Source organism: Protomyctophum bolini (assembly GCF_963924005.1).
Source record: "Protomyctophum bolini genome assembly, chromosome: 5".
Taxonomy (NCBI): domain Eukaryota; kingdom Metazoa; phylum Chordata; class Actinopteri; order Myctophiformes; family Myctophidae; genus Protomyctophum; species Protomyctophum bolini.
In genome coordinates this window covers 21,407,669-21,430,531 of record NC_137866.1, presented here as the reverse complement: position 1 = coordinate 21,430,531, position 22,863 = coordinate 21,407,669, and the positions used below count along the sequence as shown (strand labels likewise).

General features: G+C 43.4%; 1 protein-coding gene across 27 annotated transcripts in view; it reads left to right on the top strand.

The window, feature by feature from the left end:
* Positions 1-22,863, top strand: part of hspg2 (heparan sulfate proteoglycan 2) — a 115,977-nt gene that overhangs the window by 33,861 nt on the left and 59,253 nt on the right. For 14 of the 27 annotated variants that reach the window (XR_013964133.1, XM_080764711.1, XM_080764710.1 and 11 more), the window contains exons 4-17: positions 4,236-4,298; positions 9,208-9,317; positions 10,124-10,182; positions 10,899-11,071; positions 11,694-11,732; positions 12,442-12,570; positions 12,749-12,949; positions 13,485-13,604; positions 14,073-14,204; positions 18,143-18,287; positions 19,529-19,686; positions 20,484-20,624; positions 20,803-20,966; positions 22,239-22,418. Coding sequence is in view for 26 of the 27 variants with exons in the window: in XM_080764711.1 (XP_080620837.1) it covers positions 4,236-4,298; positions 9,208-9,317; positions 10,124-10,182; positions 10,899-11,071; positions 11,694-11,732; positions 12,442-12,570; positions 12,749-12,949; positions 13,485-13,604; positions 14,073-14,204; positions 18,143-18,287; positions 19,529-19,686; positions 20,484-20,624; positions 20,803-20,966; positions 22,239-22,418 (1,814 nt within the window). In the remaining variant the exon portion in view is untranslated. The remainder of the gene's footprint in view (positions 1-4,235; positions 4,299-9,207; positions 9,318-10,123; positions 10,183-10,898; positions 11,072-11,693; positions 11,733-12,441; positions 12,571-12,748; positions 12,950-13,484; positions 13,605-14,072; positions 14,205-18,142; positions 18,288-19,528; positions 19,687-20,483; positions 20,625-20,802; positions 20,967-22,238; positions 22,419-22,863) is intronic. The other 13 variants (XM_080764717.1, XM_080764712.1, XM_080764718.1 and 10 more) reach the window with 4 other exon arrangements.

Genomic DNA, 22,863 nt, shown 5'->3' with positions numbered 1-22,863 from the left:
TAATTTCGGATTAAAGGCTTGAGAGTTCATGACTTCTATACAGCCTGTTTCATCCTAGTTTTAGGGGAGTATAGAGATACCGTATTGCTTTACAGTATGTTTATTGTCAATAAAAAAAAAGGTTTGTACACAATGTAGCTATTACACTTATTTATTCATTATTACCTGATAATATCTATATCTATCTATGTCTTTCAGGAAGTTAGTTTAAAAGATTGTCCTTGTTCAAATGAGAATCAAATGCAGATTTTTTACAGGTGTCTCATTCTCGTATAGCCATATTGGGTGGAATTAGTTTTAATCCACTGAGGTTATTGATTTGCTGACCCCCCCCCAAAAAAATCAATAAAACAAAGAATCTTACATGATAGGAGAGCAGATGTTGAAGCAGCAGATGAAGGTACATTAGTGTAATGGACCCTAACCCATAGTGGTTTGACGAGGCATGGGAGGGCAAGAGGCCTAGGCTGAGGCTAGGCCACCCACTCTGCACTGCTCCCTGTCCCCTGGGGGTGGACAGTTGGTCACATGTGTGTGTGTGTGTGTGTGTGTGTGTGTGTGTGTGTGTGTGTGTGTGTGTGTGTGTGTGTGTACGCGCGCACACACACACACACACACACACACACACACACACACACACACACACACACACACACACACACACACACACACACACACACACACACACGTACGTGCGTGCATGCGTGTGTATCTGCCAGACATAGCAAAGCTTTCGGGATAGCTGCACAGGGGGTGGGGTGTGTGTGTATGTGTGTGTGTGTGGGGGGGGGGGGGGGGGGCTGGGGCAGAAGGACAAGTGCTGGCAGCTGCAGTTATTTTGGTGGGCTCTTTTGTCGAACCACTGACGGACTTCCCGAAGGTGCCCACATGCACGCACGCATGCACACGCGCACGCACACACACACACTCACACACACACGTTATCTTTTGCCACTCGCACCAGCCAAAACAGAGACTGCTGTCCTGTTGAAGGACATCAGACATGTTAGGGTTAAACTTTGTCACAATAGTCGGTGTTATATAGCTATTGATAAATCCCTATATAAATAAAGCCCTTTGAATTGAATTGATAAATCACCTCTGTCCTCCATTAATAGCTTATTGTGTGCAACAATGTTAAAGCCACACGAGCACATTGTTGTGAATTGACTTCTGAGCAGCCGAATGAATGGTCTAGTAGTTCTATAGTCACTCACTCGGGGTGTTGTTCCTTGGCTCCGTGTTACTACACTCAGTTGTGCCAAAAAACTAAAATGTGTTGCCTTGGTGAACTGCTTTTCGCCCTGTCTCTTTACGAAAAAAAGAGTTGAGGCATTTATTTGGGCCCTTCATTGACAGAGAATATGTTTCTGTTTGTAATTCGTTTTTTTTCTTTCTCTTGTGTCAATGCCAAAGACATGTGTTGTAACTGATATCTAGGGCTTATTGATGACCTTTTACCAAAACAAAGCAAGGGGAAATCTCTCCGTACAGATAGCTGAACAAAAGACAATGGATATTGTATACTATCATGAAAACTGAAAACTCGGGAGTTTGTGAAAGAATGCAATTATTGGCTTCTTTGGCTGTGTGCACATGCCCAATTATTGTCAGTCAGTTTCCCCCTGATCCGTGCGTTTATTTCATAGGGTAATAAAAGGATAGAGGCCCGAACCGGAGTGTTAGCTCCGCCCCTCCGCTATTAACCCATTCTGACCTGACAGTTTTCTGAAAAAGCTATGTTTCTATGTCAGTCGTCGATTTTTCAAAAATAGCGGACCTACAAGCTCGTATAGCGCGCCACTCGGTGGCACGCTATGAGCTTGTAGATCTGCTATTTTTCAATAGCTAAAGCATTACATAATGCTAACACCAAAATGGGTTAATTTAAATAGAAGTTGCTCAGTTCAGGCGTTTTGAAGCACCCGGAAACAAGAAGAAGGGTCTATACTTCCGCAAGTGCAAACGAGCGCTCAATGTTAAAACCCGCAGCTGCACGGGGGTTTCCTCGTCATGAATCCACGTGACCGCCTGCAGTTAACGCTCTTAACCAGTAGGTGGCCGAGTGCTTCAACATTTGGAGAGCCTCCCTGAGGGGGTTTATTTGGACAAAGCTCCATACGGTCGGCGGCGGGTGGCTTCCATGGGAGTGCTCCTTATGATAGCAATAATACCTCTCCTGGGATTCGTTAAGCCGTTAACTCTCTTGACCCTCGCCGACGCGCAATGCCACACGTGGACTCAGTGGGGTTTGACTTGCTACTTACCGGATGACCTCACCATCTGGACACCGCATTAACATTCTTTTTTTTTTTACGTTTTCGCAACAGACAGATAGAAGTGTCCCTTTCAGCTCACATGTCTATTGTCTATTCAGTCTGTTGTACACTGCAGCGCATACTTTGTTTCCGTGAATGGACCGGCCCATAAAAGAGAGAGAGAGAGAGACCAGTAAGCTCTCCCCCGCCCCCCGTTTCCCTGCCATGGCCTTCGATGCTGACAAGGATCTCTGAAGACTTTGAAGTTGCAGATGCTTCATTAGCACTAATTAGGTTGGGTCACTGACTGCTCGTGTAAAAACCTCTGAATGTTTGGGGAGGGCCGGGGCAAATATTCTGACCCACTCTTTTCAGTTTCCTCGCTGATATTTCTTTTCAATCTTTTTTTTTCTTAATTTCTTTATTTATCAACTGTGTTCCGGATTTAGTACAACCTCCTCAAGTATCTATACTCTTGACCTAAATATATCGGTTTACTTACTGTAAACTGTGTGGGGAGTTGTCTACTTGCAAAGTACAGCGACGGTGTGACAGCGGCCGTGTGTTTTTGTGTGTGCAGCTGTAAAACAGCTGGATGCAACACACTCACTTGATTAAGGAGGAGTTGTTGTTTACTGCTGTCTGTTGGAGTTTATGGAGTGGACTTGCGAAGAATGTGGAGTGGAGCATTTGTCAACACGTATATCCTCACTACAGTGTTAGAGCGAGGATTGGATATTCTTTCTGTTTGTTTGTTTGTTTGTTTGTTTGTTTTAGTTTTTCTATTTCCATGGCCACCGCATGCAGGCATGCATTGATTCAAGTTTTTACGGTAATTCAAATTGTAGTAATCTCAATCCTGTGGTTCTCCCCAGCACAAGGACCCTTTTCTCTTCAACCTTTATCTAAGTGTGGCTGAAAGTTCTTCCTCCAATGGCTTTTCAGAGCATGGCTTCACGATGGTACAGCCACTGCAATGGAAGAACGAATGAGTCACCACCAAAAGAAGAGAGCATAGGCATTGTTCCCTGTGCCAGTGCAGCTATAGTGATGCTCTTTTGGTATGAAATGGTTAGCATGGTGCTCAGCGTTTTCCACCCAACTTATGGAAAAACAGGAAGCCCGCTCCTCCCCGCTACGGTTGCTAAAACCCCCGGGTGGATCTGTCAAGATATGTGAAGTGCAAAATGAGTGGAAGTGTGTTTCGTCTGAAGGATATCCTCCGCAGTCTTCTACTGGCCTAATGAGATCACTCCTATAAGAGATGAATCCATATACCCATTTCCCCTAGACACTGTCATGGAAACAGACATTGAAATGTTGCTGTATCAGTACCTCACCCAAAAATGTGTTACTTCACCCAGAAATGTGTTACTTCACCCAGAAATACGTTTTCTTTTTGTGTGAGGTACTCCTTTATATTAAGGCAAACAATCAAGCATTAATCTCACAACTTCAACATTTTGCTGTGGATTTGTTGTACATTATATTGCAAACTTTGCGGATTTGTGGTCAACATTTATAATCTCTGATGATAACGCCTGCCCCAAACATTCTATGCTGATGACCGAAGCAATGTTGATTGTTTGATTGTGTAAACAGGCTCAGTTCAGTGCACTCCTGGCCTGACATGCATTTAAAAGTCTGAACCTTTTCTTCTGATCTGTGCATCTTGTTTTGCCACAAACTGCTCTGTTAAGACAATACTTGTAGTCTTTCTAATTGTCCTTTTCTATTTTTCTCTCCCTGTGTTTCACTCATTTCCGCTCTCACTTTCCTGAAACTTTAACCTTTTCACACCTGCCTGGCTAACTTGCCTCCGCCCCCCCCCTCTCCACCCCACGCCTGGTCTTGTTTGATCCTTGACCTTTGCCTCTGTTTGTAACCCTTCGACCTCTGCACCATGTCTCCCTTTCCTCGTCTCTCTCGCCTCTTGCTCCTTTGCGCCTCGCTTTGTCACCACCTTGCTCACCATAGCAGGCTGGTTGGATTCTCAATATCATCTGGGGAACTTACAGAGTCCAGATGAACCCGAGTACAGTAAGTCTCCTTCTGTGCTTCCTTATCCCTCTCCTCTCCTGTCCTACTCCTCTACTCTGATACTATACTTTACTCTACCCCCTTCTTTTCTCTTTTCTGGCCAGGCCCACTTGGCACAGACTCATGTCACCTGTTCGGCTCAGTTATGCACAAGCACTCTCAGATAGCGTTCCAAGGAGAGCCCGGTTTAATTCTGGGCTGTTGTTTTTTTTTTCTGTTCCGTCTCACATGGTACTCCCAAGCGTTGTCTGATGCCAGTGGAAACATTATGCGGTGGTTGTTTCCATTGGAACAACCCCGTCTCCCACCCAGTGGTGGCAACACTTCCAGTTGAAAACAACATCATTAAGTGATGTGGGAATTTATTCCGCTACCCTGTTTCAGGGGATAGCCGGTCAGCAATTTAAAATAATATTTGATTATAATGTACTTTTACACTGTAATTGGAGTCAATTTGGCCCCCCTGCAGATGGCTCACCCCTATGATATAAACCAAAGTTCTCTCAGTGACCACTGATGGTGGGCGTTATGGCCATTATCCACCCCAGCGTCCCTATTCTGGGCATTACAGGCAATCATTTGGGGAACTTGTAGATTGGCCATTTTTGGTGAAGAGTTTAGGTGTAGAGGGAAACAAGTACAGACCCCTGGGGGCCCCCTGGCAACAAGGAAATAGGGTTTATGCCCCAGTGTCCCTTACAAAACAGTGTTTTCTTTATGTTCATGTTGTGTGGTGCGGTGTGGGAGAGCAGAAAAAGAGGTGGGGAGAGTCAGCTTAATACTGAGGCCAGGAGTCATTCCCAGGAGCTCCTGGGAGAATAGAAGACTTTCAAGACCTAGCTGTTTGGCTGGCCATCATCAAAAGGGGTTACATAGCAGGGGTCTCCTCCCTATAAAAGCTGCAGGCTGAGAATGTTGCTCCCAGACACAGAGAGAGAGAGAGAGAGAGAGAGACGGAGGAAGAAAAGCGGGAAAAGGGAGGGAAAGGTCTCATATTTGTGGAGGACCTCGTTTGATGGGGGGGAAATGTGGTTTGGAGCCTCATTCCTGTCAGTTCTAACTCTGTCTTTGTCTCTCCCGACGGGGCTGGGCGGTGTTTGGGACGGTGCCGTGGGCATTGCCTAGGGGGGGTTGAAGGTCAAACCGAAAGTGGCTGGGCTTTTAAAGGCCATGCTGGGGCTCACGGCTCAATCAGGTCTTTGTCTTGCTCATAGGCCTCTGTGTGTTTGGAGGGGGGGGCAAGGGGGCCGTTATACACAAAGCTGCCACAGTTCTGCCACGCAGCTTTAATAGCTAAATACGTTTGTGAATTAAGAGTTTTGGAAGGCTATTTTTCGGGGCTTCTCTCTTTTCTATTCTCGCCGCGCCACCCGTCATGTCTGCACTCGTAGACTTCCATCATACTGGACGGCGCTGGCGGTGGTTGCCCCCTCCCCCCCGAGTGGAAACAGTGATTGGTGTACAGGAGAATTGGGCCTTGGAGCAAAAGGGACTGCTGCTCGTTAGCAGCATGGGCCACGGCCCGGGCGTGTTAATCAAAGGAGCCCAGGCCGTTTTGGGCCCTCTCCGCTCCCCGGGCCGTCACGTCAGAGCGGCGAGCTCTGAGAGTCGAGGGGCTGCTCAAGTGATTAGATTATCCGCGGGTCAAATGAGCTGCTTTGATGAGGCACTTTGATGTTGCCTGTCTTCTGCTGCCACGACTAGGCCAGGCCGTGCTTGATTATCCCAGTATTATGACGGTACAACAGGCCGCAGAGGCGCACGGTCGGCCAGGCTCGGCTAATAGTTGCAGCTTTGCCGTGCATGTTCACATCACTGTGTGTTTTCATATATAGCCAGCGTTAAGTTTACTAAATGAGGCCTTTCCTTACCAGTAATGGAAGGCGTCTTGGAGGAAGCCACTGGAGCGCCCATCGTGGTGCCAATTCTGTGTGTAATGAAAGGGAATTCGGCTATGTTTTGAGAAGGCACCCGCTGCCGGGCCAAAGTTGTGGCTGTGCTGCAATAAGGCTCCCACAGGCCCTTGACACAAGGCCCTAACAGAACAGGCCCTTGCCACAATGAAGTCACTGCCTCTGTGGAAAGTGCAATGTGTTCAACTTTTAATTAAGTAGCACCCCGTAAGCATTGATAAATGGGTGCTGTCATTGTCCAATGTCCACATGCTCAATGTAATTGGGGGGGGAAAAAAGGGGAGAAATGGAATGATGGGTTGTGTGTTTGGTTTTGTGCGCGTGCATGTATTAACTTAAGCATGTTTAATGTGCTTGTGTACACTGTGTGTACTGCATGTGTGTGCATTGCTTACACACATGCGCTGTACTGTATCTGTGTGTATTTGGCTGTATCTACTGTGTATGTACGGCATTGCGCGCCCTCAGGATAGGCTCTCATAAAACATGACTCTATAGGCAAGTAGCATCCAACTGTAAGAGACTGTACAAATATTGACTTCCTGGTGAAATCAGAGGCTGGCAAGCCCATTCCAAAAGGGTGTTAGCAGGAGTGTGACAATGGGGCACCCTGTGGGCATGGGATATTTAAAAGTCAATATGTTATGGTTGTGACAGTGGAATAATAAAGTTTTAATAATAATATGTTGGTTTATTCACATACCGTAGTTCTACATGGAGGTCATTGCAATTGAGGTCAAAGTAGATTTCTGAAAAGGTTTGTCACTGTGCATAATGTAAAGTAAATATATACTTATATATACGATATGCAGTGTAATAGTGAACAATGTAGTAGTAGGCCTGTAGCATAACAATCAAATCTCAAGACTTTACTTGTATGTGTGTCCAATCTGAAATGGTTCCCCATAATAACATGATTGTATATACGGCAGACCGAAAGAATAATATTATTGATCATAGCTGCTACTCGCTACATATGATAATTCAATGATTGATAGCTTCTCTGACATAATCGGGAATGTCCTACTCCTTGTTTAGTTAACCACACCCATCTGATAGTCAGAGTTAACCCATTTAGGCCTGACGTCGAAATTAAAAAAAAATATTTTTAAAATGTATTTCTTTCTGAAAAACCTCATGTTTCTATCAGTGGTTCTCAATATTTCATGTCAAGGACCCCCCATCTGAAAATATGTTGTTCCAGGGACCCCCCAGAAGCAAAGATTTGAGTTTAAAACTGAAACTCTGAAAGAATATATATTCAAAGATTTGAGGCACATTTTCACGATTCTTCTAAAATAGCAGCACTCGGTGCCGCGCTATGAGCTTGTAGATCTGCTATTTTTCAATAGCTAAAGTATAACATAATGCTATAGAAACACCAATTGGGGTCCCCGCCCAAAATAGGTTAAAACAAACACTAATCATTAATTGCAGCCTATTGTTTGACCCGTGCGTGTGTGGCTGCAGAACGCCGTTTCTGTGCCAACAGCTGACCTACTTACTGTATGTACTGTACTGTACCGGCCGGGGCAGGTTAATCTAGCTGTGCCACATTGATATAATAACCCTCCGCTTAAGCCCCTTCCACCTCTGGCCTCCCTGCCTATGGCTGATGTGTTTAAACTCGGTGGATGACGAGGGAATGTTTGAGGGCCCCCCCCTTCCAGAACCATTCACGGAGATTATATTTTTCTCTCCCTCCTCTGCGGAAACCGTTGACATGGTACAGAATGCAGACTATAGAACTTCCCACTTACCTTCCAAGTCCCTGATGTCATCGGCTTTCCCTCAGGAAATCTGGAACCAAGTCTAGCTATTGGATACTCTAAGAGTTCACACACTGTGGACCTTTTAGGGCTTTGCATTTGATTAGGGCTTGTGCAGAGCACACTGGCACTTTTGACATGCAAACGTTATCAACATCTGTCTTCACTCATTTGTTGATGTGATTTCTCCTCCATGATATCCTAGTAGTGACAGAGAAAGAGAGAGAGACTGATATTACCAGTAAGACGGGGGGTCAGATCAACATATGGAATGAATTCTGTACTGGCCATATAGTATGGAGTGTGTCTTTGAGTGTACAGGGTTTGATGAGGTCAGATCAACATAGGGAATGTCAGAACAGGTCAGCGCCGTATAATGGAGATCTAAGGGTGACAGCAGGGGCAGTGTCTTGAGTGTACAGGGTTTGATGAGGGCCCAGGTGAGAATTCTACTAATAACTTTGGGGTGAGCCTGTGTCTAGAGTTTGAATGGACAGGTATCAGTCAAAGGGAGACATCGAAGAGGAAGTATGGGTAAGGTCAACATATGGAACAGGTCAGCTCCATATATGGAGATCTAAAGGTTTGAGGTCAGATGTAGAGTTGCTGGCCGGCTCCATATATGTAGATCTATAGGTGATGATCCAGTCTTCTCCCTGTGTGGCTATCCAGGGTTTGATGTGTCGTGTCGTGATCTTCATATATGGAGATGGCCATATATGGTGGCGTGGCGTGACACAAGGCGTGACAATGACGGGAAATGCAGGTTTTAATATCATGTTTTCGCGTATGTGGGCGTTGAGCGTGCCTATGTCAGCGAGTCTCTCTTGTCAGAGCGTACGTGTGGTGCAAAGCTGCCGTCGTTTGGTTTTAGCGCACAGACCACACACCACAGATCAGATATGGAAATAGACACCATAATTTGTATGTGGCATGCGGGCTCTCGTCTTAGCCACAGCAATGCTCTTCAATTTTCAACTTCACAAAGCATTTTAACCAAAGGGAGCCATTATTATTCCCCAAACTTTATTTAATCTCGAATCATCTTTAAACGGGCCTTGCCACTTAATCATGTGGAAAACAGTGCTTAGGAAGTGGCTTACAATAATGTTAAAGCTGGGACATAATGGGGTATTAATTTGGAGGCTTGTGGTTGCCCTCCGTCTGTTACTGTGTGGTTTGAGCTGACAGCCTCTCCTCTCCCATTCTCTTCCTCTGTGTTTACAGTCTATTACAGAGCACTAGTCAACTTCACCGACTCCCTGGTCTACGGACCGGAGCTGGAAGACATCTTCTCGCCGGCGTTCATCGAGATCTCCGATGCGGTGGTGGACACGGTAGGCCATTTTCATTTCCCCGAACGACTCCTTAAACACCCGCACAGACAGAGCAGCAGCAGATCCTCACACACACACACACACACACACACACACACACACACACACACACACACACACACACACACACACCGTGCTATCCACCATATAAAAAGGAGCCATTTTGTTCTTAATGTCACACCCACTTCACACCACCCCAAATGTGACCTAAAAATGACCACCATATGAATATAGTCCACTCTGACATGCAGCTATAGTTGCCATTACATATCATCAGCGGTCCGGTTGTTAAAGGACCACTTCACCACTTTTCAACCTAACTTTAATAGGTCCTCACTAATAATCATGAAAAAGAATGGCGCAATTCTTTTCTACTCTTTCTGTGTCTCATATAGGAGGGCTGTGGGCAGTTCAGAAACCGTCTTCCAGTGACATCATAGATTGGGAATACAAGCTTTGTTTAAAAAAATGATCTGCATAATGATGATGTCACTGGAAAACGGTTTCTGAACTAGCCCACAGCCCTCCTATGAGACACAGACTAGAGTAGAAAAAATGGTGCCATTTTATCAGGATTATTAGTGAGGACCTATTATAATATGAAGATAGGTTGAAAAGTGGTGAAGTGGTCCTTTAACTTGAACGAAATGTTGTATATAATGAACGAGGATACTTTCACCTTTTTTTACTGACTCATCCATATACGATTCATGACTTCCTCGGCAGTTGTCTCTAAAAACAAATAACCCCCTGGATTAGTTTCCATAAACTCTTCCCTCTCTGTGTGTGTCTTTTCTCATCCACAGCTGGAGTCAGAGTACAACAGGATCTCAGGCGTCCAGACGGTCAGCGTTGTCCTCATCAAGTAAGAGAAACACAAAGCCTGGAAATCAGACCCTTCATGTGGGAAACATTCCAGCTGTGTGCTTCTGCCTTAAATGCCTTATTATAGTCTTACCCTGGTCAGATGATCCCTTTCTCTCCATTCCCAAACACGGTATGGAGTGTCAGCTCAGCAATGCAGACCTGTACTTTAATACTTGAAGTGAGTCAGAGGAGCACATGCAAGAGGATAAATAGACGTTGTTTAGTCAGTTATATGTCATTTGATAGTACCATTGCATTACAATTTACAATTTAGCAGACGCTCTTAATCCAGAGCGACTTACATTAAGCAAGTACAAAAAAGTATGGGAATACATCACAATATATAAAAAGCATTTATCATGAAACATGCGTAAGCTAAGAACATAACAGTGGAATATATATATATATAATGAAACTATAAAAACTATACATATAAACTATACTATGCTATACTACTATGAAGTGCTATGACTACATACAATGCAATTATAGTGCTGTCTACATAACATGCTATAAGTCTGTATCAAATGCCTGTCTGTATATCAAATGCTATCTAAGTCTACAAAAGTGCTATCGAAGTGCATTGTGATCCTGATCTGGAAATACACATAAAACACTGATCAGTGCTATAAGATAGTACACTAAAGTACATAGATCATTCCCAGTTCTGGACCCCTCCACAACCCAGAACCTGTGCTTGCTCTCCTTATATAGGAAGATGATAAGAGAGGATGGCGTGGACACGTTCGTGGAGCTGGACGTGGGCTCCGATTACAACAGCAACGACGAGCAGATCCGCAGCGTGCTGTACGGCGTGGTGAAGGAGGGCGCCATCGCTTCCTACGTCACGTCAGTCATGGGCTTCCAGTTCAGGCGGCTGGGAGAAGGTGAGGACCTATATCGAATATACTGGACAACTCCCCCCCGGTGCTTGCCCTGTTTTTCCTCCTGGGATTTTCACCAGTGAGGGGGATAACTTTGTAATATGCTATTCTTTTTGGAAAAATATAAAAAGATACTCCTGTGGAAAGGCTATATTATTTTACCTTTATTATTGACCCTATAAACAATTTAGTATTATTTAGTATAGGTTTTGCACACTCAAATGGTACCTCGTCAGATAAATCCCCACATATCCTACAACAACTTCTGTGAACAGACTTCACTGTAGTAGCTTTTCATAAATTATATTTGTACTTAGGCTGTCTGCTGTCATGAAAGTTTATAGTTAGAGAAATTCAAAGTCCAGCCGTCCGCTGTCCAGCCTCTCCCACCCCTCACTGGGGAAAATTCTGGGAGGAAAACAGAAACGGGGTGAGATGTCTTGTTACCCCTAATATCAGCTCTCCAGCAAAGTGGAAATGTGTTTATTATTTGAGTGCAGCGGACCATTTTACGCAGCTCTGGCTGTGTGTTATACGATACAGTTTCTCAGTTCGTGTTGTCTGTCTTCAGCAGTGCATCAGTTTGAGAAAGGTGGTTTCCATAACAAGTCTCTGTGATTTTTAGCTCAAGCTCCACCCCCTGTGGAACCTATGGCGGCGCCAGGTTTGTACACGATGCCATGCCTGCTGCACGGTGACTGTAAATAAATACTGGATGACGCTTTTTTGATGGCCTCTACTTTTGGACATGTGTCACCAGTGGTCATGTGACCTGAGGAATGTTTATGCATGAAAGCAGCTTCGTAGAGTAGACACTCGGAATATGGCCAAATTACAAACATTTGGCTCCAACCGTACGTAGGCTAATAGGATGGGTCTTTGCATGGCATGAGTCTTATTATCAGCTTTTTTATTTGTTTGGTGTGTTATTTCGTCCACAATGTTCCATGCACTTGTAAATATTAGGCAGACTGTTATAGTCTGAGAAAACGGCATGCTTTTTTTATAATGTGCTGCATTTCGGTCAGGTTTTTAGATGCGACAGAATATCTAAAGCAATGAGATGTATGCCAAAATGATTGACAACTATCTGCACAGTGTACCAAGATGTTGACAGTGAAATATTGAAAGCACAAGTTACTATTCTAACGATTCTAACTCATCAACTATCTAATTATAGTTGTGTCAACGGTATAGAGCTGACTTGGGGGGTAATACTAATACTGGTATTATTCCCCCTAATGTGTGCCGACACATTTGCATCATGACGAGGTCGCTGCCATAATAGTGTCTTGGCTCGCTGGTAGTCTTGGCTTGCATGACTTTGACCCTCGAACCCCCGTTCCCCTTTGCCCGCATATTTCCCCCCCCAGTAACCCCCAGCATCAGGCCCTGCATGGCGGATGAGCACAAGTGTGGTGATGGAACATGTATCCTGATGGAATACCTGTGTGACAACAGACCTGATTGCAGAGACATGAGCGATGAGACCAATTGCGGCGGTGAGTAGCTTTTGGGGTTGGCTGGCAGGCAGTTAGCTACAGCATGGAGTCGGCTCAGAATTTGCACGTGGAATGATGTCTACTCTGTGTGACTTTTCCGTGTTCTTCCCGAAATGACAGTGCAGGCATCTGGCTTTATATGAGAAGGTTGGGATGTTAATCGGGGGTTCATTTTCAGATGTCAAACGACCACCAAGTCCGGTCTCCCCCACCTCTCCTGCTGTCGCACCCCCCACCAAGAAGGTTGTGCGGCCCCCCGGGCCCCCGGGGCCCTGTAGGGTGGATCAGGCCACGTGTCCGAATGGAGAGTGTATCCCACGCGACTACCTCTGTGACGGGGAACGGGACTGCAACGATGGCAGTGACGAGTTAAGATGTGGTGAGTATTATAAGGACACAAAATGTGACCAGATTTGACTGAGAGACTGCCATCGCGCAAATTACAGCTTTTCACCAGAGAACAACTTTTTTTTATTAGTTAATTAAATTAATAGCACAGGCAGACTCTAGACGAGCATGTCTGAAATAAGTGTCAGAGCTGAAATCGACATGTAAATATGAAATAAATGCTTCAACATGTAGCTAGGTGTAATGTTAGAGACCACAGAAGTGAACCTTTCAAGCCTGTTTTCTCAACTCGTTGTTTTCTGCAAGACATTACTCTGTAAGCCATATCTCCAAAACTGGTGGGTCAAACTGAACAACCAATAAGTATGTCAATTTGAAGCTATGATTCCCTGCTTTCATATGACATGAAAAGAAAAAGAAAATTCAAAAACATCCAATGGCAGTCCCTCAGTCAGATTTAGTCTCAAAATGTGCACATATGGCATGATGTTGTGGGCGCCATGGACGCGTACCCACATACCCAGATGTCAACGCACCCATCCACAGCCCTTTACCTCTATCTACAGGTACTCCCTCGCCCTGTGAGCCCAACGAGTTCAAGTGTAAAAACGGCCGGTGCGCCCTGAAGCTATGGCGCTGCGACGGAGATAATGACTGCGAGGACAACTCGGATGAAACTGACTGCCGTGAGTCTAAAGTTGTTTATCTGGTCTTTTGTCGGGTTGTGGCAAAAAAAAAAAGAAATAGGCAAGATCAGAAGCTATAAGGTCAACCCCGCTTACTCTGTCCGTATACTGGTTGAGCATTAGTAGGTGACGCAGAAAGGAAATGCATTCCCCCTCCATTAGAATGAGTTATGGCCGAAATTTGTTTTCGCACTGGTGAGAGGAGAGACACACCAGGGACCTACAGGGGAGGTAATTCACGTGAGCCTAATTAGACCTGGGACACACAGGTGAATGCAATTGACTGGTATAGCACGGAACTAGCAGAGGTATAGCTCTCCCGGATTTGTTGAGAACCTTGACTCTTGAGTAACAAAGCAGTTTGTCTTAATGGGACTAGTATTAGTATTAGTATTTTACGTCATTGAAATGTGTGGCATTATTAAGGCACATTATTAACCCATGCATCTCTGTATTCTATCATGACAGCCACAAAGGGCCCTGGTGACACGTGTGCCCCCGAGCAGTTTGTGTGTCTGAGTGATCGCACCTGCATCCCATCGAGCTACCAGTGTGATGAGGAGCCAGATTGCCCTGACCGCTCTGATGAATATGCCTGCAGTAAGTCAATGCAGAAATGCACTGTTTTATTTGCACGCACATGCACACACACACACACACACACACACACACACACACACACACACCACAACTTCAAGTTTATTGTCACTTGAGGAGCTGTGCTGCACAGCTGATTATGTGGGTGTGTCCCAAGTGAATGTGACACACAAGTCAAACAGTATTCTCCTGTCGGTATTTACTTTAGACATTAGTCTTTAGACTTAATTTGTCCATTGATTGGTACAGTACCTCATTAGCATTACATTGAATTACACGCGTAGTAAAGTAACCTTTCCAGGTTCTGTCCTTAATCCCCTGATTGTACTACTACTATCTCTCTCCATCTCTCTGTGTATATGTCTCTCTCTCTCTATCTCTCTCTCTCTCACACGCACTCACGCACACACACACACACACACACACACACACACACACACACACACACACACACACACACACACACACACACACACACACACACACACAGACAGACACACGTTCTGCTCCTCAATACAAAGGCTTGCATGTGACTTCACTCCCAAAAGACAAACTTTTGGTACTGAAATGCTGCATTTCTCAATCATGATGACTTGAGACTCCATCAGAATCTACGGTTGGAACCGTGATGAAGAGGATTCTATGCTTTTTATCTGGGATTTACACCAGCTGTGAAGCTGTCAAAACTTGAATATTTACACCTCTGTGGAGAGAGAAGTCGAATTCTCTTGAGTTGAACTAAAGTAAACTTTTCTATTTCAAAATATTGTAATTTTGGTAGTATAACTTGATATATTTCAGTTAGAATGTAAATATCTTATAATGGAAGATATTAACAGTTTTGAGGTGCATTTCATGCACAAACTATTCAATGATGAGCCTAGTTTTTGAATGCTTACTTCAATCCAATCCACTTATTTTATAAAACACTTTTAAAACAACAGTGTTGAAACAGTGCTGTACACTAAAGTTAGGGTTAGGGTTAAAAAGTTAAAATATAACTTGTAGTTATATTATACTTGTAGTAGTTATATATGTTGGTAAGGATCTCCACACTCATTTTGGCAGATGTATTCATGTAAATACAGGTACACACTCACAGAACCAACAGAGAGTATAGAAATGTTGGGTGTGAGTGACACACACAACATTTTCATTGCTGTAGAGACCCAAGTCGACACCGCCTTGAACTCATTGCTAAATTGAAGGACCACTTCACCACTTCTCAACCTATCTTATGTCCTCACTAATAATCATGAAAAAATGGCGCAATTCTTTTCTACTCGGTCTGTGTCTCATAGGAGGGCTGTGGGCAGTCCAGAAACCGTCTTCCAGTGACATCATCGATGGGGAATCCAAGCTAATAGAAACTGCAGGCTTTCTAGTCCTGAAAAGTTGTAATGCGAAAATGGAAGCCATCGTTCTCACGAAAATGAAAATCTAAACATTTTTGTAAAAAAATCTTGTTTTAAAAAAGAATATGCCTAATGATGATGTCACTGGAAGATGGTTTCTAAACTGCCCACAGCCCTCCTATGAGACACAGACTGAGTAGAACAAAATCATGCCATTTTATCATGATTATTAGTGAGGAACTATTATATGAAGATAGGTTGAAAAGTGGTGAAGTGGTCCTTTAAGCTTCCAGCACGATGCAGTTAAGGCAGGGTCCATCTGAACTTGGTATAGTTGGAAGAATCCCTGTTTCTCTGCTCTGATTAATGATTACAAAGGAACAAGGCAAGGCAACAATCTCCACACGGTCACGTATTTGAGTCAAACAATTGTTTTACCGCAAGCTTTTTCTTCCACAGAAACATCCTCCAAGGTACTTGGTTGGCTTGCATCTTACGTTTTTCTTCACTTCCCTGAGAAGCTGAGCTGTTTCTAGAGTCTAGACAATCTCTAGACATTTTATAACAAGGGCTTGCAAAGTGTTACCTGTCGACTCGGGTATCAAGATGCTTATTCCTTCAACCGAGCGAAAGCATTGATTCTGCTGCCAAAGAGATTGATCGTGCTCGCCTTCCAGCAAGAACAAAAACAACCAAACTATGTTGTTCAGACTAGGACAACTACAAACAAAAAAAAAATCTGTTGTTCTTATACTGATTCTTGAGTTCTAGCTGTGATGGTATCTATGGTAATGGTTGTAATGGTATCTATGGTAATCGTTGTAATTGCGAACGCAGTGAGCACTAACTATGAGACCTAGCAGATCATGTCTGTCTGTCTGTCTGTCTGTCTGTCTGTCTGTCTGTCTGTCTGTCTGTCTGTCTGTCTGTCTGTCTGTCTGTCTGTCTGTCCCGCTGTTACACCACCTGCCTGCCACCAGAGGGCGCAGCTGTATCACACACAAACACACACACACACACACACCTTAACTTAAAAAAATCTTAAAAACCCCAAATATGTACGAGCTGCGTTCACTTCCCGCGTTTGCGCGTCTTACTTGTGGTATCTATGGTAATGGTTGTAATGGTATCTAGGCATGTAACGATATATCGTATATCGCGATATATCGATATTATATCCCGACGATATGTATCGATTTATTAAAAATAAGAAACCGATAAAAAAAAGAAATATTATTATTATTATTATTTTCAGGGGGGGCTAGTGTGTGATAAGACATGTCAGCTGTAATAATATTCCATCATATTCACATGATTTTGGAGAGAAATGAGAAAGTAGAGGCCTGGAGAGGGGAGCTGTATATGTGTCTGTGACTGTGCCCAGGTGATGGTCGTTATTGATGCTCATTAATACATCAAGGAAGGCAATTATCTTTGCAATGTAGTTAAATAAAAATTGTGAAAAAAGCTTTGGGGGGAAGATAAATCATAAAAAAAATTGTCTGGAAAATCATTGTGTTGAAAATATCGTGAAAAATCGTATCGTGAACCTCATATCGTGATACGTATCGTATCGTGAGTTGAGTGTATCGTTACATGCCTATAGTATCTATGGTAATGGTCAGTCAGAAGAGACATAGCCTCGGTGCCTGCTTTACAAAAACTGGAAGTGAGCGTGGTTCAGGGAATTTACCTGTCATTAGCGAAAAGTCGTATCGGTTGCCTTCTTCCTTGCGTTCTTGAAATGTTCCCAATGATTACGCTGGGGACCCCCTGGCCGGAACCCCCTCTGGGACCACTGGGGGTCGCCGGACCCCATATTGAGAACCCACTAGCCTATGGCTTACCTCTTCTTAGTGTGTGAGCACTTTGTGGTCTTTCCCCAAACAATGCGATATGTTTTTGTGACTGATCTACCGTATTAGCATAATGTCTCCTCAGAAGCCATCAAACAAAGTCTCTGTTTTTTTTTATACCCTGTTAATGGATAGGTAGATTAGGTACATGGCTACTTTGGATCAGTATTCATAAATTCAGAGTCAGACTAGTATTATATTATGCCAGTGAATAATTGAATAGCTGAATAACTGAAGCTAGCTTCAAATTATGACTAGGCACACACGCACGCACGCACGCACTCGCACACACACACACACACACACACACACACACACACACACACACACACACACACACACACACACACACACAGAGAGACAATATTATTTCTTTCTTACTCTTACTTTTCTTACTCTTCTTGCTCTTTGCTCATTCTTTTCTCTCTGCTTCTTTGATTCTCCTGTATAGTCTCCCTCTGAGCTCCTTTTTGTGACTAATTTGCGGAGATCCCAGCTCTATTTTCACACATGTGGTCCCTGAGACACAGAGCTGTTTGTATTTCATCCAGTGTGCTGAGAACTGAAAGGGAATTGTCCATCCTCGGGCACTCGGTTATATCTGACATTCAGACATGTATGAGCCTCGCACTCATACTCAAAAACATATAGTTTGAGGTGTCATCTTTTGCACATTTTGCAAAAGGTTCCATTTGCCATACTGATTTATTGAGTTTTGTTTTACATGAAGGTCCTCCCTTGGTGACAAGTCCACCAGAAGAGTCCGTTCAGGCAGTGCGCGGAGACAGTGTGACCTTCACCTGCCAGGCTGTGGGAGTGCCCACTCCCATCATCACCTGGAGACTCAACTGGGGCCACATCCCTCTTAGTGGAAGGTGGGCTTTTATATCATCTCGTAATGGTCATTATTGAGAAATAAACCCATCATTCAATAATGGGCATCTCACTGTTCATTATCCTGCTAATTATATGGCTGCCTAAAGGAGACAATAATTTGACAAAATATATATATATTTTTATTATTGATTTAAAAAGGATTTCATTGCTTCTGCAAAAGAAAATAGTCTGTTCGATTATTGCATATTCATTGGGCCTATGCAAACACAACACGGCTGGCTCACGAAACTCTCAAACTGTCAAATTAGGCAGCGCTGATCAAATACGATTCAGAAAACAAATTAGTGTACTGTTTTTTAACTGTAAATATTAAATGATTTAGATGTTTTTAATGATGTGATGCTTTTTTAGTTTTTATCTTTTGCATTTGTAGCACTTTGAGATTCTGACGAATGTAAAGTACGTCATAAATAAAATCCATTATTATTTATTAATGTATTATTCACAAATGTTATGGCACGCATTACCAAACTAGTCATCTTTGCAAATGATGCAAAGGGGGTCCAAAGAATGTTCTGATGTTTTTTTTAATGCCCACTTTGGGAAAACATGTGTTGGACTGTTTAGATAAAAACTGGAATGAGACATCTGCAGATCACGCATTCCTGAGAGTTATGTGAAAATTGATCAGAAACAGATCATGAGAACTGGAATTTGTCCACTTTGCGATATTATTCTCCTTTCACAAATATTGAGCCTTTGAAATGCTATGTCCAGCAATCCTTGATAGTTTGCTGTTTCGCTGCTGACTCATTTCTTCATAAAGATCTGCTTTCAATTACTGACTTAAGATACAGTAGTTGCGGTGTAGCTTTACGTTCGTGACCTCTGGGAATGAAAGTTATTTTCCATAATTTGCAGTTACATAATGTTCAGGACAGTCTTTCTCTGTGGGTAGGGGTACTACAGTATGCCAACTGTGATGGCACTGGTTAGATAATCATAATGAAAAGTATATATTTTTCAGCTTTTTACTTAATAAAACCAGCAGTAGATCTCCCAGACTTTTGACCTCAGGAGAAATAGAGTCATAGATGGAAGATGCTGTATCATAGTCCATATCCCACAGAGGAAGAGAGACACACAGCCTGTTAAATCAGAGGGAGAAATCGAGATGTGTTGAGAGAGAACGCATCTTGGATCCTTCGTTTTTAGCCTTTACACAAAGTTGCCGTTATTATGTTAATAATTTCTTTTGGCATTATCGTTGCATGCTCAGAATCTCCATGACCAGTGAAGATGGCCGTGGTACGCTGACCATCCGTGACGTGAAGGAGGCCGACCAGGGGGCGTACACCTGTGAAGCCATCAACGCCAAGGGCCTGGTGTTTGGCATCCCCGATGGAGTGCTGACACTCACACAGAGACCAGGGCCTGGTACGGACACTGGCACTCTGGTGCCAATCAGGGGTTGGGATCTATATATATACTATACTATACTATACTATACTATACTATACTATACTATACTATACTATACTATACTATACTATACTATACTATACTATACTATACTATACTATACTATACTATAGAGCGTCGCAGTCCCTCCCCCCTTTCAGAACAACGAGTGGCCCAGGAAATGAATCTCAATGCATTTTGCCCATAGGCGATTCATTTCCTGGGCCACTCGTCGTTTTGAAAGGGGGAGGGACTGCGACGCTCTATCTATACTAAACTATACTAGTATACTGTACTCATCAGCAAAATAAAATGTGTTGCCAATTAATTAGCCTCGGAAACCCAGACGTTTTTATTTCCAGGGAGAAAGAAAAAAAAGTCTGGGACTGAGTCCACTTCAATTCGGCATAGAGTAGCGCAAACGTCGATCACTCCCTGCTGATTTCTGATCGTCTGCACCTTTGTTAAATTGACACGCACACCCGTACACACACACACACACACACACACACACACACACACACACACACACACACACACACACTCCTCTCTCTGTCGCTCTAATTAATTAGTCTCATGTCAAGCAGCTGCGTCTAGAATAGATTCTCCCGGCAGGATAGCTGCCTATGCCATAAAAAGCATAGGTGGACCCCAGGCTACCAATTAATCAACACAGCTATTTGCAATATACCTCAATGTCATAATATGTCCATGTCCATTAACTTTGCCCCTTTATTGTTTTTCATCGTTCTCCACACTTATCCTTTTGGCAGGAGTCTGTCGCGAAGGCCACTTCAGCGTGGAGGGCCGCTGTGTGCCCTGTTTCTGCGCCGGAATCACTAAGAACTGCCAGGCCACCGGCCGCTACCGCAACCAGATCAGCCTGCGCTTCACTGACGAGGAGGACTTCAAAGGTATACCCAGGCCAGCTTATATGCTCAGAGCTAATGGACTGTAGATGACCTTAACGGAGCATTTCCAACATCAATGCAAGCATAAAACAGGATGCCAAATGACTTAATAGGTAATATGTAGGTCATCGTGACCCATAACCCCCCCTCCCCTCTCCTTCCCATTTCTCTCTCTCTCTAGGAGTGAATGTTACATACCCCTCTCGGCCCGGCAGCCCCCCCCTCTCCTCCACACAGCTTCTCATTAACCCGGAGATGGAGGAGTTCCAGCTCGTTGACCTGTCTCGCCGTTTCACCGCCCTGGACTCTTTCTGGACCCTTCCGCGCCACTTTCTGGGAAGCAAGGTAGGTAGAGAGAACAGGCCTCTCTCCCTCGGGGGGGCTTTTTGTGTTGTCCAGTGATGGAAACCCAACTCGTATTTCTTTTTATAACTTTGTTTATTGTTTTTTTTCACAGAAGCATTATTTAAATACTGAGTTTGACAAATAATAAATGGTGGCATTGACAGCTTCTCTTAAATAAACCCCACAATTATGACATAAAAGAGTAAACACATTGAATTTTCACCCCAAAGAAAAAGGACAACAGAAAACAAGACAAACAAACCTTAAATACAACATCAGTAAAAGTTGAAAAAATAAAAGGCAGACAAAAACAGACAAAACAGTACACAACAACCTATCAACAATCATAGGTACATGATACATCCATAATCCAATACAATACAATCCATACAATCACAGTATAAGCTACTTTTACAACAACAGTCCAGCAGACCTCACTCATCCCCAAGCAGAGACGGATTCAGACTCTGAATTAATTGAAAGAATGGACCCCATATCCTCCCAAACCTATCGGAAGAACACCAACTCATATTTTTTATGTAAAAAGTATCAATGCTGCAATGTAGAAATTCAAAAATTCTGGAATTCAAAAATGTACCTGAGTAAAAGTACTGGCATCAAAATGTATACATAAATTACCAAAGGTAAAAGTAGTCATTATGTTGAATGTCTCATTTCAAGTTCTCAAATGTACAGTATGAAAACCTTTTGAAATGCGACACATTGTGATCTTGTAGATCAGCTATTTCCAAATGGCCGATATATAGGGCTGAAGGGGTTACTCTGTATGTTTTGTAATAATAATCGAAATCTACAAAGTAACTAGTAACTAAAGTTTCCAAATAATTGTAATGGAGTAAAAGTCCAATATTTGCCTCTGAGGTGTAGTGGAGTAGAAGTACAGTAAAGGTATTGGAAATACTCAAGTATAGTACACAAATACCTCAAAATTGTACTTAAGTAAATGTACTTACCGGTAGTTACTTTCCAGTACTGCCTTTTAGCAGTATTGTACCTCTGCGCCTTTTAGATTTGTTTTAGATTCAGTTTATTTCAATCCTCATCAACAGTATCACAAAACATCACACACTGTAATCCAACATTTCTTTCTGGTTGATGAAGGCATCGGGCTTTTACAAACTGTTAATAAAGTATTCATTCAATCAATCAATCAATCATCGAAAAATAACCAACGTCTTTAGAGCCGTCTACTTCACAACTTTCTCTTGTGTCATCGAGATATAGTACCAATCTTTCCTGCACATGTTTTAGATTGACTCCTACGGCGGATCCCTGAAGTTCAAGATCCGCTACACGCTGGCCCGTGGTCTGTCTGAGCCCGTGGAGAAGCCAGATGTGGTCCTGGTGGGGAATGGACGCAGGCTCGTCTACCGCAGGGGCAGCGCGACCCCCGCCAGGGTGGTCAACCACAAAGAGATCAAGTTCACTGAGGTACAGTAAAGCCTGTGGTTTAGTCCCCCCTGTTGTTCAAATGATGACTGATGGTACTTTTTCAAAAAATAGCAGACCTACAAGCTCGTAGCGCGACACTCGGTGGCGCGCTATGAGCTTGTAGATCTGCTATTTTTCAATAGCTAAAGCATAACATAATGCTAACACCAAAAGGGGTTCCAGCCCCCAAAATGGGTTAAAGAAGTAGTTCACCCCAAAAGATGACTTATTTTTTTTTATTTTACGCGCGCTCCATGATGCCTTGAATTCATTGAGAGCTGCCGAAGAGATTTTGGGCCCTGTTTTTGTCAGTGCTAAACCCCTTATCCCTAAACTTCTTTGCCTTTTTTTTTTTTACTATCTTGAAAAACATTTTTGAATATTTCAAATAGCCGATCTACAAGCTCACAACGTGTTGATGTGGATCGGCTAGTTAGTTGAACAA